Source organism: Anabrus simplex, chromosome 1 (assembly GCF_040414725.1).
Source record: "Anabrus simplex isolate iqAnaSimp1 chromosome 1, ASM4041472v1, whole genome shotgun sequence".
NCBI lineage: Eukaryota > Metazoa > Arthropoda > Insecta > Orthoptera > Tettigoniidae > Anabrus > Anabrus simplex.
The window spans coordinates 941,369,979-941,388,278 of record NC_090265.1 but is presented as its reverse complement, the minus strand read 5'-3'; the positions used below and the strand labels follow the sequence as shown (position 1 = coordinate 941,388,278).

General features: G+C 40.0%; 1 protein-coding gene across 3 annotated transcripts in view; it reads left to right on the top strand.

Moving 5' to 3' along the window:
- The window catches only part of mahj (LisH and WD40 domain-containing protein mahjong), a 460,349-nt gene that overhangs the window by 336,201 nt on the left and 105,848 nt on the right, over positions 1 to 18,300 (top strand). For all 3 annotated transcript variants that reach the window (XM_067136681.2, XM_067136682.2, XM_067136683.2), the window contains 2 exons: positions 14,161 to 14,370; positions 17,675 to 17,862. In XM_067136681.2, the coding sequence (XP_066992782.2) occupies positions 14,161 to 14,370; positions 17,675 to 17,862 (398 nt within the window). The remainder of the gene's footprint in view (positions 1 to 14,160; positions 14,371 to 17,674; positions 17,863 to 18,300) is intronic.

Below are 18,300 nucleotides of genomic sequence, written 5' to 3'. Positions count from 1 at the left end.
ATATGGTAATTAGTCCGCCTCTGTGGTGTTGTGATTAATGTGATTAGCTGCCACCCCTGGAGGCTTGGGTTTGATTCCCGGCTCTTGCACGAAATTTGAAAAGTGGTACGCGGGCTGGAACGGGGTCCTCTCAGCCTCGGGAGGTCAGATGAGTAGAAGTGGGTTCGACTCCCACCTCAGCCATCCTAGAAGTACTTTTCTATGGTTTCCCACTTCTTCTCCAGGCAAATGCCGGGACGGTACCTAACTTAAGGCTCCGGCCGCTTCCTTCACTCTTCCTTGCCTATCCCTTCCAATCTTAGCATCCCCCCACTAGGCCCCTGTTCAGCATAGCAGGTGAGGCTGCCTGGGCAAGGTACTTGTCATTCTCCTCCGTTGTATCCCCCGACCCAGTATCTGAAGCTCCAGGGCACTGTCCTTGAGGCGGTACTGGTGGGATCCCTCGCTGAGTCCGAGGGAAAAACCAAACTTGGAGGTTAACAGATTAAGAAGAAGAAGAAGAAGAAGAATATGCTAATTAGGAAAAGAGAAAGGAGGGAGAATAGTAATAATAACAAGAAGAAAATTTGAACATAACTGAAGTCCTGAGTCCGATAGGATATAACTGAACTTTCAGGATCTTTAAAAATGACATCCCACAATCCGTAGATATTGCATGTTGCGAAAATGCATCACTGGACGCACAGGGCAGGTATTATGTTCTTGTAATTCTAGTGGATTAGTCATTAATAATTCAATATATTTCGATATAAACTTATTTTATTACCAGGAACATCCGGTATTTGACATCAAAGAGCAAAGAAGATTGCCACGCAACTGATTTAGTACAAGGAAATCACTCGTAGATGGCGGGCCTTACTCCTGCTTGAGTACTGCTCGATCTGCATCGAGCTGTGACGTCATCAGCTCGAGCTGCACTCAAGCCCATCCCTAGTGATAGGCAGAATTTAGTATAATGCATTCGAGAACTTCTGAGAATCAATACTTACCTACGAAACCATGTTCTCGGGTTCAACATAACGTTTAAAAGTCGATGTAGGCCTAATTTATGCAGTAACAGGGTGGCCACCCGTATGGAAAACCGGGGAAACCGGGAAATGTCAGGGAATTCGAAAAATGACTGGAAAACCGGGAAATGTCAGGGAATTCAGAAAAAAATCTGGAAATTCGTTCTGGCATATAAAATTGACATACCGTATTTATCCCTTAATAGAAGCACATTTTTCAGTTTTTAAAAACATTAATCTAGGGCATGTCTTTTATGCCAGGAATAAATTGTAAAGAAAACTGAACAAACATTTAAAAAAATCAAGTGTGATCTCGAACGTGAAGTAACCAATAGCATCAGTAGCTATATGGATAGGCTATAGCAAGCAGTAGCGACTATGATAGATCGATTGATCGATCGAATTTTCAATGTTATGATCTGCTTACTATTGAATATGCTGTGTTGTTGGGGAATGGCGAGCATGTTGAATTAGGCCTATATTGCGTTCTCAGTTTTTCTAATCGCTTAAATACATGGCTTCCACAACAAAATATGCATATAGACAAAATTACACAACCCAACGGATGACTGTTTGTTTAGTGTGTAATGACGTGTGCCATAGTCACTACCTCATAAAATGTAAAAACAAGACAACAAACACTGACTGAATGCAGGAAAGTGCGAAATTCACTTAAACTTAATACTCATTCGAGTGTTCATGATTATTATTATTATTTTTATGATGAAATGCGCTGATGTAGGTAACACCGTGGGCCGCGCCATGTTGAGTTTCTAACCTAACTTTCGTGAGAGGGGTTCGGTAGTTTTCAAGCACGACTAGTAGCTTGTAATATCACGTGTAATTTTGTGAATAGAGAACAAGATTTAAAATACAGTGACATCACACTGTAAGATGAAGGTTGTTTGTTGGTTAGGAGATTTTGAGTTTGTGAAGTATATTTGTATGTATTCGTTCTTTATCCAGTCAATCCCAAACCACCATTCATATCGATTTATATCGGTTGAGCGCAATCTTGAAACCTGTCTGCCAACTGTATTGCCTACATCACCACGTGGTTAAGTTACCTAACTCGGCGTGTGTGGTATATAGGTTTAATAGTGTTCAATGTAGTTGTAATTTTACACTGACTGACAGAGCAAATGCAACACCAAGAAGGAGTGGTCAGAACTTTATGCTAATTGCAGGATAGACTGACGTCACTGACGTATGCTCATGATGTGAAATGCGCCGCTGTGCTGCGCACGTAGCGAACGATAAATGGGACACGGCGTTGGCGAATGGCCCACTTCGTACCGTGATTTCTCAGCCGACAGTCATTGTAGAACGTGTTGTCGTGTGCCACAGGACACGTGTATAGCTAAGAATGCCCGGCCGCCGTCAACGGAGGCATTTCCAGCAGACATACGACTTTACGAGGGGTATGGTGATCGGGCTGAGAAGGGCAGGTTGGTCGCTTCGTCAAATCGCAGCCGATACCCATAGGGATGTGTCCACGGTGCAGCGCCTGTGGCGAAGATGGTTGGCGCAGGGACATGTGGCACGTGCGAGGGGTCCAGGCGCAGCCCGAGTGACGTAAGCACGCGAGGATCGGCGCATCTGCCGCCAAGCGGTGGCAGCCCCGCACGCTACGTCAACCGCCATTCTTCAGCATGTGCAAGACACCCTGGCTGTTCCAATATCGACCAGAACAATTTCCCGTCGATTGGTTGAAGGAGGCCTGCACTCCCGGTGTCCGCTCAGAAGACTACCATTGACTCCACATCATAGACGTGCATGCCTGGCATGGTGCCGGGCTAGAGCGACTTGGATGAGGGAATGGCGGAACGTCGTGTTCTCCGATGAGTCACGCTTCTGTTCTGTCAGTGATAGTCACCGCAGACGAGTGTGGCGTCGGCGTGGAGAAAGGTCAAATCTGGCAGTAACTGTGGAGCGCCCTACCGCTAGACAACGCAGCATCATGGTTTGGGGCGCTATTGCGTATGATTCCACGTCACCTCTAGTGCGTATTCAAGGCACGTTAAATGCCCACCGCTACGTGCAGCATGTGCTGCGGCCGGTGGCACTCCCGTACCTTCAGGGGCTGCCCAATGCTCTGTTTCAGCAGGATAATGCCCGCCCACACACTGCTCGCATCTCCCAACAGGCTCTACGAGGTGTACAGATGCTTCCGTGGCCAGCGTACTCTCCGGATCTCTCACCAATCGAACGCATGTGGGATCTCATTGGACGCCGTTTGCAAACTCTGCCCCAGCCTCGTACGGACGACCAACTGTGGCAAATGGTTGACAGAGAATGGAGAACCATCCCTCAGGACACCATCCGCACTCTTATTGACTCTGTACCTCGACGTGTTTCTGCGTGCATCGCCGCTCGCGGTGGTCCTACATCCTACTGAGTCGATACCGTGCGCATTGTGTAACCTGCATATCGGTTTGAAATAAACATCAATTATTTGTCCGTGCGGTCTCTGTTTTTTCCCCAAGTTTCATCCCTTTCGAACCACTCCTTCTTGGTGTTGCATTTGCTCTGTCAGTCAGTGTATTTACATCTGTGTGTTGGTTACCATATTGTTCATCTGTGTACCATACCCCTGTATAGTTCGTGCAAGACAAGCGGCAAGAATGTGACTCGGCAAAAATTGACACCGTGGTATTGATGAGCCATAACCTCCTTCTTATGCCGGTCATTAGCCGCGAATAATTTATTTCTTTTACACTTTATAATAATGTACCTATTCTTGTTTTAGTGTATGATATTGTTAGGAAGTTTTGAGAATTTGTTTTCACTTGTGATTTGCGTGTGATTTTCATAGTAGGGTATTACATTTTACGAGTGCATCAACTGTTATCGAAGCAGTAGAGTGCTGGCAGCATAGGTAAGGCAGTGCTCACTTGTTTTGCGAACTGTCAGTTTACAAGAAAGTTGTGCGGAGTATAGGACTATTTTTTTTTTTTTACAATATATTTACTTTTTTCAGCTAACAATGTCTTCATCAAAGCCAAGGAAAACTTCGTTTAATGAAAGGTGGTTGCTTGATGATACTTTCAGAACGTGGTTGAAACCCATGCCTCAGGACAAATTTTCAGCATATTGCATAATATGTAAAACATCATTTTCTGTTAGCAACATGGGGAGGCAGGCATTAAAAAGTCACATGGTAGGAAAGAAGCATGCCAGTAGTCTCAACTTCAGCCAGTTCTCATCATCCCTTTCAAGTTATTTTAAAAAAGAACATTCGAATAGTGAAGTAAAAAATGACTTAAACTCAGTAGATAATACCCTGGCCCCAAACACAAATTGTCCTCTGCCTGCCACAGCTACCACAACGAACTCTATCACATATGACTCCATTGCTGCTGTTTCTTCTTCTTCTTCTTCTTCTACTTCTTCTTCTTCTTATTCTTCTTATTCTTCTTCTTCTTCTTCTTCTTCCATTAAAGAAGGTTCACCAGAGACGAGATGTCTACAGAATTATCTTTCAAGAGAGCAAGTAACCAAAGCTGAGATTATATGGTGCATGCATACGGTCATGCAACACCATTCTTTACGTTCCAGTGAAGCTAGTGTACGTTTGTTCCCAGTAATGTTTCCAGACTCTGAAATAGCTTCAAAAGTTCAACTGCACAGAACAAAAATTGCATATACAATCACTCATGGTTTGGCCCCCTATTTTCATAAGCAAGTTCTTGAGATGTGTCATAAGTGCACACATTTCACCGTTGGTTTTGACGAGTCACTGAATAAAGTTTCTCAGATGGGCCAAATGGATCTTGTAGTTCGTGGTTTCAATCCTGATACCAATGAAGTATGCACTTCTTATTTTGATTCCGTGTTTCTTGGTCACTCTACCTCCTCAGATTTGTTAAATGTTTTTGTGCAAGCACTGCAGGGACTCAATCTAAAAAAACTCTTACAAATTTCAATGGATGGTCCAAATGTTAATAAAAAGTTCCTTCAGGATATTGGTAATTTATTAAGTGATGATCCAGATGCTCCTATTTTGGTGAACATTGGATCTTGTGGCTTACATACTGTGCACAATTCATATAAAATAGCAGTAAAAGAAACCCAGTGGAATATTGCCGAGTTTCTTCGTGCTCTTCACTTCTTGTTTTGCTACGTTCCTGCAAGACGTGCTGATTATACACATTATTCAGGTTCAAACGTATTTCCTTTGAAATATTGTGCTATAAGATGGCTTGAAAATTCGAAAGTCATTGAACGTGCTATAGATATTCTACCTAATGTTGACAAATATGTGGAAGGAACAAACACAGACAAGAAAACCCCAAACTGTAACAGCTTCAAAATAGTATCAACTTCAGTTAAAGATAAGCTACTTAAGGCCAAGTTGTCATTTTTATTATCTCTTGTTGGAGATTTGGAACCATTCCTAAAACAGTTTCAGACAGATCTTCCATTTGCACCACTCCTGTATGAATCTCTCATTGCAACAATGAAAAATGTCATGACAAGGTTTGTTAAGTCTGAGTCACTGCAGTCTTCAGGAAATGTCCTCAAAATTAATTTAGACAGTAAAGAAAATCTTCTGCCTGCATCTAAAATTGACATAGGTTATGCTGCTAGAGCAGCACTTCGTGGCACTCCTGGATTAAATGATAGAGATATATTAGTGTTTCGCACAGATTGTCTAAGAGGAATGGTAGCTTTGTGCAAGAAGACACTGGAACGGTCACCACTGGCATATAAACTGACTAAAGGAATTTCTTGTTTTGATCCAAGTGTAGCCAAGCAACCTCTAAGCAGCAAACGGCTAAGGGTAGCTTTAAATGTCTTTGTTGAAAACAAATGGATCTCGGGTAATGAAGCTGATCATATACAAAGGGAGTTCACTTCTGTGTGTGAGAATGATACTTTCAAAGAAGTAATGAATTCTTTGTCTTCTAAAAACGGGAGATTAGATCACTTTTGGCTCCGTACTGCCTTGCCAACAGTAAATTTGAACACAGAAAAGTTAGCTTCATTTCTCAAAATGATACTAATATTGTTTCATGGAAATGCTTCACTTGAATGTGGTTTTTCTCTGAATAAAGAAATTATTGTAGAGAACATGCTACAAGAATCCCTTGTAGCACAAAGAAGAGTATATGATGCTATCTCAAACCTTGGTGGAATTGAAAGGGTCTCCATTAATAAGAACATGCTCCATGCTGCAAGGAGTGCGCATGCTTTGTACATTCAAAATCTAAAGGAGAAACGTGAAGCATTGGAAGCAGAAGATTCTTTGCAAAAAAAAATAAGAGAAAGGCCACTTTGTTGCTGAAAGAATTAGAAGAAAAGAAGCGGAAGGTGATGGCAGAAGCTCGACAGTCGTTGCTCGCTATAGATGAAGAAATTTCTTCACTGAAGCAGTAACGGTAATAACTTTTTAAAATCTTGAAGTGAATTAAATTGGACTAAATTAAACTTGCAAGTTTTGAAATTTAATATGTACATTAATTACTCATTTATTTTTTGCATGTTAAGGTTTCAAAATGTATTTTAATATTATGGCCATACCTGGAAACCTATTATAATTTAATTTTTTTGTCATTGTGTGTCAGGGAAAAAATTGTTTTTATGTCTGGAAAACAGGGAAATGTCAGGGAAATTCAAAATCTGGATTTGGTGGACACCCTGGGTAAGTTTACAAGATTTCCAGAAACTGATTACGAACCAGAGACCAAATTACAATGGAAGATTAAGAAGAGAAGGGATTTTGTCTCTAATGTGCTTTATTTTATTTGATGAGAGAATTAAGAACTACTTGTGGTCGATTGTCGTATGGCTTGGGGTTATTAGATTTTCGAAGAGTTTGGCTAATCAAAAATCAAAGTTGCTGAACTGGAAGAAGTTATCATGGGAAACTGACGAAGTTTCCCCTGTAAAACTGAATATAAAGTGTTACGGGGTTACCCGTGGACCAGCAGAGGTGAAAGAAGGTGCCAGGATAAATGGGTCTAACTACAAAGTCAAAGTTAATTAAAAATTTTAGCAAAAGGTTATATTTTTTGAAAAGTAACAAAACTTTAACAACTTTTCACTTAGTGAGAAAACAATGATATATCAGGTACCATGACAAGGTTCAGACAAAGCAAAAAAAAAACCAAACTTTAGTGACGGATTAGTAACCAGGGCTTCCAGCCCCTCGCTTTACATTATCTGAGCTCTCGGCTCAACTTTATAAAAGATGACAGTTTTACACAGAGGGCAGAAATCCCCTAATATCTGGAGCACTTGCTCCCAAAATTGCAATGTCAGGCCTCCCAGAGGCAATTTTACAGTTCTCAAGCCTATTCCAGGCAACACAATATGAAAATCTAATAATCACTGGCCTTACAAGGCACTATTTACAAATAGCCATCTTATTATACAGAGGTATCTAGTGCCCAACCTACGGGCCCATAGTGAAAAAGAACAGCTTCAATAAACGGCCCGAGTACAACTGGAATGGAGTCAAAGATTGAGCTCCCCCCAAAAAATTTAAAAACGTATAGGGCACTTGGCCAACGAATCAAGGGCTAATCCCAAACTACTGAGGTTGTGCGCATGGAGATAACTTCAGTACATTGCAGAAACAAATGCAGTACCTCAAACCAAGATGAAGGGGAACTCAAGAGGATATATCACTCTCTATCCCCAGTTAAAGATTTATGAAATTTTACATTAGCCGAACGGAGAATTACACCTAAAGGAAGTTGGTTACAAAGTTAAAGTTTCATACCTTTCCCTTGGGTTAAACGGCTGAGCTAGCAAAAGTGAAGATGTTAAGTGGCCATACCTTGTCGGAGAACTGCAACCTGATGAAAGAGGCACCTCCCACCCCCTGCTTGACACACACACTTAGATGACGATGAAAAATGGCCAAGAGACGGGAAAATCTGCAGTTTATAAACCCTCGGGGAAAGTTCGAGACCTTTCACAAATAAAACAGCCACACCCTCACAATTTTATTGGTGGATGAAAAGTTTACACTCAATATCAAAGGAGAAATACGGGATTGGTTGAAAATAAATTACAGAAATTCTTGATTGGCTAAATTCAAAACTGGCGGAAAGAAAAGATAAATATTGCCAACCCAAAGATGAATAAGCAAAATTTAGTAAGAAAAAAAAATTATGAATACAAAATTTCTTCAAAAAGATTCTTTCACTTCACACCAGGGTGCATGATCATAGTTTTCTAGCAGTGACATCTATGAGAGAATGCTCCAACTTCTTGATAAATGGAAAACAAAATGAGTTGAAATTCCAACAGTACTGGAAACTTCACTATAACAAAATTTTAGTGGTGCCATCTTCAGAGAAAATTTATAAGTTGGTCCAGTTTCAAGTTCACTGTTCCTGTAGAGGCGTTCTTTAGGATGCGAGATTTAAATGTGCGACATAGAGGTGTACCTCCCGCTACATAAAGTATCGAGATTTTGAACTCGCGTACCGGTAATTAATGTTAGATGACGGTTTTGCGGTCTAACATGCCTGCCTCTCATCCGGATGGCCCGGGTTCGATTCCTGGCCAGGTCAGGCATTTTCACCTGGATATAAGCGCTGGTTTCAGGTCCACTCAAGTCTGCATGATTACCTTTAATTGAGGAGCTATCTGATGGTGAACTGGCGACCCCGGTCTAGAGAGCCAGGAATAACGGGCGAGAGGATTCGTCACATGACTACGTAATCACAAATAAAGATGGTGGCAGGTACATCACAGATGTAAAGGTCATCCCTAGTGAAAGCATGGACAGACTTCAAACATAAGGCAAATGAAACGCAGAAACTTATTATGAAAAAACCAAGGGTTAAAACTTGGAAGTTGCAAGAAGTCCAAATAAAGGAATACAAACTAAGGATTCAACAGAGTTTGCCGAAGTGTGAAGTAACCAGCGTTAATGAAAAATGGAAGGCCTTCAAAGACACCTTTGTGGGAGAAGCCAAAAACCTATGTGGAGTTACAAGTTCTATCAAAAGAAAAAAGGAGACACCATAGTGGAATGATAGAGTGAAAACAGCGGTGAAAGAAAGAAACCAAATAAAGAAGGCACTGGACAAGGAAAAACAAAAACAGGGACAAGAACGAAATGAACAAGAAATACAAAGACTTCAAGGAGTATACAGGAACAAGAAACTTGCTGTAAAGAACATTGTAAGGGAAGAAAAAGAGAAGAAATGGAATGAGTTTGCAGACAAACTGGAAGAGGACAGTAGAGGAAATATGAAATTGCTATACAGAGTAGTGAAAAACAAGCGAAGGGATCAAGAGACCATAAAAGCAATAGAACGTGATGATGGAACTCTTGGCACAAGAAGAGGGAGAAATTAAACAAGAACTCTAGATCTATTTCGAAAAGCTGCTGAATGGAGATACAGAAAACATAACAACGGATAGAGGAGAGCCAAGTCGAGGAACCACAACTGAACCACCAATTACATGGCTTGAGGTTGAAAATGCGCTCAAGAGCATGAAGAAAGGAAACGCAGTGGGCATAGATGAACTAAGTGCAGATATGCTGAAAGCAGCGGGAGTTCCAGGAATCCAATGGCTCTATAGACTGCTCAACAAGATATGGGAGGAAAATACTATTACTGAGGACTGGAAGATGGGCATCATTGTACCTCTGTTCAAGAAAGGAAGCCGACGAAAATGTACTAATTACCGTGGTATCACACTACTGTCTCATGTCCTGAAAATATTGGAAAAAATAATAGAGACCAGAATCAGAGATATTGTTGAACCAATTTTGGAAGAAGAGCAGTATGGTTTCAGACCAGGAAGGTCAACTACAGACCTTATATTTGCAATTACCCATGAAAACAAAAATGACATTGTACAAGTCCTATTATACACCAATTCTTACATACAGTCTCGAAACCACAACACTGACCAATAGAGATAATTCCAAACTTCAGGCAGCTGAAATGAAATTCCTACGCACTATGATCCAGAAAACCAGGAAAGACAAGATTAGGAATGAGAAAATTAGAGAAGAAGTAGGAATAGATGATTCTCTCCTCAATAAGGTTCAGATATCAAGACTGAAGTGGTTTGGTCACATGAAGAGGATGCCAGTAAACAGAACTGCAAAGAAGGAATTTGACAGAAAGGTAGAAGGAAGACGACCCGTGGGAAGGCCACGAAGGAAATGGATAGATTTACTTAAGAGCGATGTACTGCTGAGAGGTCATGATTATGACAAGTTGGTGGAGGAAGAATGGTACAAGGACAAGATGAGATGGAGAAGGCTCATATACCACACCCTGGAAACTGGAGATGGTTTAGGATGATGATGATGATGAGGAGGAGGATTCGTCACACTGACCATGCGTCACCTTGTAATCTGCAGGCCTTCAAGCTGAGCAGCGGTTGCTTGGCAGGCAAAGGCCCATTGGGAAAGTACTTTGGTTTGGGTTAGGAGTGTTGTAAGATTATAATTATACATATTTCATTTTTGTGATGTTTAGCCAAATTGTTGATGGTTTTCATTCATTCCCGGATTTTCTGCTTTCCCGTGTTGTATGTTTTATTTTAATGGTCCCTCCAAAAATGGAGAATCAAGGTTCCACTGTATTTTATTTTAAATGTCCTGTGTGTAATAGTTTTTTAATTTGTTTTCCCAATCTATCAATGTAATTTTTGTATCTGAATTATTGTGTGATTTATTCTAGCTGGTGATTTATAAATTACACGGATCAGCCAGAACATTATGACCTCCTACCTACTATAATACCAATATAAATGGTCCGTTATTGAACATTATAAATTTTTCAGCTAACTCATTCCTGGTTGCCAGCATTTCGCCCTCATGTGCTAGGTTGGGCTCATCAGTTGGTACCTAGCACAGCTACCAAGTGAAGTGCAATGTCAGTGGAGGAGGGAGTTTGAAACACAACCCCCAACACGCCTTACAATTAAATGCATTACTGGGAAGTTTGAGACGCATGGAACGATTTGTGATATTCACAAAGGAAGATTGGGAAGAACGCGCACAGCTACCAGTCCTGCTTCGTCAGCTCACGTGTTGAAAGTTTTACTAAATCTCCACAGAAGTCTGCTACGCAATGTGCATGGGAAGTGCGGATTAGCAGTACAAGTGTACGACGAATTTTGAAAACAGCTAAGTGGAAAGTTTACATCCCACGGTTACTGACGAAATTAGTGTGGTCTGATGAAGCCCAGTTTAAACTTAACAGAACAGTGAATCGACTTAACAGTGCCTACTGAGCTCCGAAAAATCCTTATGTTCATGTGAACAAGGCGGTCAATCTACCAGGGGTTAATGTCTGGTGTTGACTGTCGTCGAGGGTGTTACTAGGACCCTTTTTCTTTGATGGTACTGTCACTGGAGCAGTGTACTTGGAAATGTTACGCACACTAATTTTACCAGCTGTACGTGCACTTTATGGAGCCGATGATGAAGTCTTCTACCAACAGGACGGGGCGCCACCACACTACCATGTAGCAGTACGAGCTTTCCTGGATGACAATCTGCCAGGACATTGGATTGGACAACGAGGGCCCATTGAGTTCCCCCGATGGTCGCCAGATCTTACCCCTATGGACTTCTACTTGTGGGGAACTGTGAAAAGTCAAGGCCGGCCCCATGGTGTAGGGGTTGCTTGCCTGCCTCTCACCCGGAGGTCCCGGGTTTGATTCCCGGCCAGGTCAGGGATTTTTCTCTTGACCTGAGGGCTGATTCGAAGTCCGCTCAGCCTACATGATTAGAATTGAGGAGCTATCTGATGGTGAGATGGCGGCCCTAGTCTTGAAAGCCCAGAATAACGGCTGAGAGGATCCACGTGCTGACCGCACGGCCCCTGGTAATCTGCAGGCCTTCGGGCTGAGCAGCGGTCGCTGGGCAGGCCAACGCCCTTTCCAGGGTGTTAAGTGCCGTGGGGTTTGGTGGTTTATTTTTTTGTTGTGAAAAATCAAGTCTATCGGCGTAAGCTATGCACGCTGGAGGCCCTTCGCCAGGAGGTTACAGCGGCATGTGCAGAAATCCCCATTGAAACATTGACGGACGTAGTTACAGCAACCACTCGTTGTTCTACTATGTGTCTGGCACCCAACAAGTACACATTTTGAACATCTCATGTAACCATATGTTTAACTAAAGACAGTACTACATGTGTAATCAAAATTTAAAACCGAGCTCGATAGCTGCAGTCTCTTAAGTGCGGCCAGTATCCAGTAATCGGGAGATAGTTGGTTCGAGCCCCACTGTCGGCAGCCCTGAAGATGGTTTTCCGTGGTTTCCCATTTTCACACCAGGCAAATGCCGGGGCTGTACCTTAATTAAGGCCACGCCCGCTTCCTTCCACTTCCTAGGCCTTCCCTATCCCATCATCGCGATAAGACATATCTGTGTCGGTGCGACGTAAAGCAAATAGAAAAAAAAAATTATGTAAAAAGAAAACCACACAATAAATAGTTTTTGTTCCGTAAAGAGTGATTCTGAAGACAGCTGTAACTTAATCAGTGAAAAGGAGACATCAGGTGCAAAATTAGGTATTTTAGATTTACACCAGTCAGATTTTGTTTTGGTTAAATTTGAAGTAGCCAGGAAGCAAAAATCAGTGAATACAGGTATGTGTGTGTTATACAAAATGTAATTGATGATAATGATGCTGAAGTGATGTGTCTAAAAGTGTGTGGACAAACAAAATATGGTATTCAGGCAAGACTTTAATTAGCCATGTGAATATTATAAAGAAACTGCCACAACCTAAATTTGTTTGTTATAAATTTTCAGAGTCCATAGATGTAATGGAGAAAACATATAGAACCTAGGTCATTGGATTAGGCTACTTTGACATATTGTAGACTGTAATAGTAGCCTATTCTTTTTCCCAAACATATATTTTATTAGGTACCCTGTGGCGTTTAACACTGATAATGTGTATCGAGTGATGTTTTTGCTTATTTCAGAAGTATTTGATAAAAAAATTTACCAAAATTTTAATTGGGTAATATGTATGGACAGTGGTAATTTCTTATCCCAAATGTTATGTATTTTGGTGGGAAATAAAAGTGATTATTCTTGCTTTAAGTATCAAGTAATTTTTACCAGTTAAGAAATCTGTTTTTTAACTAACGAAAAACAGCATAATATTGGGCTAATTATTCTTTTTTTTTTTTTTTTTTTTTTTATCAGTCACATAATATGAATACACTCTATCCCACTATTGCCTCAGTATCTGTCAAACAAGCTTTCTCATTGAATTATCACTGTGTCCCTCTTTTGCCCCATGCTTGTCCCAACATTGCCCCAAACCATGGGGTAATTTTGGGACATAGTTTTTGTGGAATTACTAAACAGTTATAAGATTTTAATAAAATTTCTTCTTGGAAATGAACTGTAAGTACCAAATTACATTAATTTAACATCATGCCAACTTTCTACTTTGAGATTTAGTGCCCTAGAATTTGAAAGTTTTCATTTTTGTCCCAGAATTACCCCGGTTGACCCTATACATTTTACTGGTGGACCCTGTATATATTCCTTAATATTCGCTACTTGCTTGTATAATTAATATGGGTATTTTTAAAAATCAGAAATGAAGCTGTTAAAGCTTGTTACATATAATATGATTGAGATATATTCAATATAGTCTTTAAATAGAATTGAATTGGAGAGAAATCGCTTTGTTGTTTCAGGGAACTGTTGTTATATCAGATTTAATGCGGATCCCTTGTTAAGGATACCTTTAAAAAATGCATATAAAATGGAATCGTATTTTCCCATCTTTGTTTGGTCATTGTCTTGAAAACATCATGCATTCTCTTCTCATTGCCACATGATTTTCATTTGTTATCTTAACCTATGAACTCTGTCCTGTCACATCCTTTCTCATTGTGATTAATAAAGAAAGGCAAAGAGAGAATTTTAATGAACAATTCACACCAATTTTATTGATTATATGACTTGAAACTTAAACAAAGTTTGCAAGTATTTTATTTTAAATGTCTTGGTGTATAATAGTGTAGGTATTTTAATTTATCTTTCCAATCTATCAATGTACTGAGCTTGAGTGATAAATAGTGTCACATATTGACCTTGACAAGAATTTTATGTCCTTGCCCTCTAGTGTTATTACTTTTATTTTGGCAATGTATTTACCCTGCAAGATTTAAATCTGGAATTTCATATATTTTACAGGCTAACGTGGTTGCACAGACCCGAATACAGTATAACGACCGACAGTTGTATCAATTGATCCATCAACACCTTTTGAATCGAGGTTTAACAGAATCGGCTACGATGTTGCACCGAGAAGCGGGTCTTCCTGGTCTCCCACTTAAGCAGATTAGTTCCAGTTATCCTACATACTGTTACAGAGCAGGGTTGACACCTCCTGGTCCTTCAAGAGTAAGTAGCAAACATACTGTCACTTCTTAATGTTGTGAATACACTTTGAAATAAGAATGGTGAGATGAAGTACTTTCATTGAATTTTTAACCAACTTGCATTCTAACATGTTAAAATTGTAACTCCCAAGTCTGGAAATATAATTGTACAAACATACTATTCTGAAGAAGTAAAATACAGTGTCTTCCAAAGTTGTGCAGGGTAGTTGTAACGCTAACCATACAGACGACCTCACCATGTCCAGCCATAGTATCAGTTATCTACAGCATGTTGCCAGCTACTGAGCTTGGGTGATGATATTTTAATGCGTGACACTGATAAATAGTTCACTTATTGACTTCGACAAGAATTTAATGTCCTTGTCCTGTAGTGATATTACTTTTATTTTGGCAGTGTATTTTCCATATGAATATTTTTAATATAACACGTTTTCATTGAGGCATGCTGTGCAAATTATTCAGCTGTCAGGGAGTGCCACTTCCAGTTCAGTCATGGATTGCCTGGTGTCCATCTTCCAAGTAAGAGTGTGATAAGTAATCTGGTAGTGCAGAAATTCTGCACTAGATCTGTTCTTGCAGATTCCCCAATTTAAATCCTATGATTGTTACATGTGGGGAACATTGAAAGAAAAAGTGTGCGCTAATGACCCCCACACAAGAGAAGAACTGCAGTAGAATATTTGACAAGTTATGTTGAACGTCTCGCAGACTGAGATTCACAGGGTACCTGCAATTAACTACCGTATTTACTTGTGTATTACACCCCCTCGCATATTAGTCCCCCCCGGCTCTTTGGGACAAAGAAAATGAAAAAAATAAATCTTGCATACAAGACTCCCCCAACCATAATTTGTCAGAGGAAACAATTCCGCTTCAAAGCAGGTACAAGCTTACTGTAGCTTCGATGACATCACACATATTTGTGAATAGTTTTGTACATATGACCCAAGCAATGAAAACACGCATTACAGTCATGCGGTACATCTGTGTTTCTTAGTTAAGAAATGCCGCTTCCATAGTGTAGGCCTACTGCAGCTCTGACGACGTCATACAAATAGATGAATAGTTTCGTGTCCGACCTACGCAATTAAAACATCCATCAGTCATGCTATATGTCTGGTTTTTGTAGTTAAGAATGTCCGCCAGTGTAATGTTTAGCACAGTTAGCTGCTGTTCTCGGGGGGCTTGAGTTCAATTCCCGGTACTGTATTGGCAGAGATTTAAGAATGGCAGGAAAGTTGATATGTGGTAAAAATGGTACATGCAGCTCCCCTCCATTGGGTGCTGCATCACCTCGGGATGAAGAAACAAGTTTAATTTACTTAAGAAATATTCACGGTTGTTTCTATTAATATGCAGGCGAGATCATTAACAAAGTGATCATTTAATATCTCCCAACTTGGGCCAATATAGCCTACGTAATCTCTTGAGAGAAGTAGGTTTAAAGCGCAGTAAAAACAATCCAATCATAACGACTGTTTTACTCGCCAACGTACCTAAATAATAATAATAATAATAATGGTATTGATTTTACGTCCGCAAACGACTTTTATGATTTTTGGAGATGCCAAACAGAACATACTGTATGTTAATAAAAAAAAATATGGAGGCAACGAACATGCGAAATTTAACATTATGATAATAAAATGCATTACTGCCACACCTGTAGATATCCATAAATGTGTCAAGCTTTCCTGGTATTTATTTTTATTCTTTCCACCATGGAACTTCGACACTAGCCGAGTACTTAGTAGCATACATAACCTAAACAATGCGGTCTCTCTTATCTCAATTACAGCTGTTTAGGTAAATCCTGATGTGATAAATGTAGAGAACAAGCATGAAATATACTTAGAAATACAGGTGTGGCTTTCAATAGCCGCAGTTATCCAAAGAATGCTTCCAATCACTATGCGTTACATTTGGAAGTACAATTCGTAACATACGCTAGTTTTCAGGTGGTGGGTTGGCACGCGTTTTACAGCATGGCTTTATTCAGAAATGGTGTCTTCTGCTACACATACACCAACTGGAAATAACAGAGACCATCTCCAGAAACCATTTGTGAATAGATTCTTACAGTTTGGACTCTATAGTCGGGAACAAAACTTTTTAAGTTGCAAAAGACAGGATCTTGAATACTCACGATGGCTGTGAGGTGCCTTCATATGAAATGACAACACGCCGGTAGCATGGTAGTTAGCGGCACAAGATGATAATTCAAATGAGCTGATCAGGTTTACTGTGTGCTAGGCCTACTGCTTAACTGACAGACACAAATTACTGCCATTATGTTCTTTTGTGTTAATATTACATAATACGATACCCTTATCCCTTTTCTCTACGGGGTGGAGTGTGAATTGGGACGAATTTTCATCGCGAGCTTTTACGACTGCATGCCCTTCCTGACATCAGCCACATCAGAGGAGTTAATGAGATGAAACGAATGACGTGATATAAGAGTAACTAAAACTGACTGTATTAAATTTATATAGGCCTAAAAGTCATGTGTTCATACTTTTATTCTTTTTGAATTTAGAAATACTGCCTTCCAACAAAAATAGCCAGTAAAACTCAGAGTATATTCGTAGGTTTGTTAAAGAAGAGTGTTGAATGTTAACGTGTACAATTTATAGCTCTTTATAGCCTAGAAGTCATGTGTTCACTGCACAAAATTTGAGGTTATCACATATTGCCCCTACCCCCACCCTACTTTTCTTGGCTGTAAATGTGGAAAAAAAAGGGGGGTCTAACACGCGAGTAAATACGGTACATCTCAGGAGGTGGAAAACCTGTTTAAGAACTTAAGGTTGTCACTTGTGCATCTTCTTTAATGACAGGTAAACTTTTAATCTCTTAGTTTCACCAGAAACAGCTATCATTGGCGCTGACAAGTGCACAGACTTGGTACTTATTTTATGGGCCAGTGGATGAGTCTCAATGCAGCAGTTTTCCATAGCTTAAGTGATGCTGTTGTACGGCTATAAAATATGGACCCTGTATAAACAGTAAACTAATATCACCATATCACTTCATTCTTTCACCTTGAATGCATTATAGAAGAATCTGAAAATTATACCAGTCATGCATGACATGTAGTGGATTTCTGCAGAAATCATCTTGGTATTATCTTATTCTTTTTTTTTTTCTTTTTTTTTTTCATATTAAACAGCTCCTCTGCCTTTGATTGGTGTGACTACAGCATAAGTTATTGGAAAATTGATTTGAAACAGTGTGCTCTTTTGTGTGTTTCTTTAAACTGACAGTCTTCCACCTTTAACTGCTTGTTCTGTTATGTTTTGTAGCCAAGATTATCCACCTTTTCCCCATCATCTTCAGGCAGTCATCATCATCGTTCTTCAAACGCTTCAATCAATGGATGTGTTACCAATAGAAGTTCCAGTATTATGTCTACATCGTCTTCCACACTTGTTCCAGTCCAGCCAGCCCCTAGTGGATCACAGCCTATCCGGTTTAACCTTTCCAATACAAGGTGTGTAACATTTATTATGATTATATTTAAAACATTTTAGTTGCTACTTTACTAACTAGTAGTATATATATGGAATAGATGAAGTAGCCATAGAAATGGTCAAGGCTGCAGGACCAGTGGGACTCCAATGGACATATAGAATACTCAAGTGTGTGTAGAGCGAGAAAAAATGCCCAAGGATTCGGAAAAGGGGGTTATAATACCAATATTCAAGAAAGGGCATCAGAAGATGTGCAAAAAATACTGAGGAATCACCATCCTCTTCCATGTTGCCAAGATAATGGAAAGTATATTGGAAAGAAGAATTAGAGGAAAGGTGGAAAATCAGTTACAAGAGCAATAATTTGGATTCAGAAGTGGAAGATCAACAGTAGAATCCATTCTCATTATGAGACAGATGATGGAAAAGAACTGGAAATATGGGAAGAATATACTGTA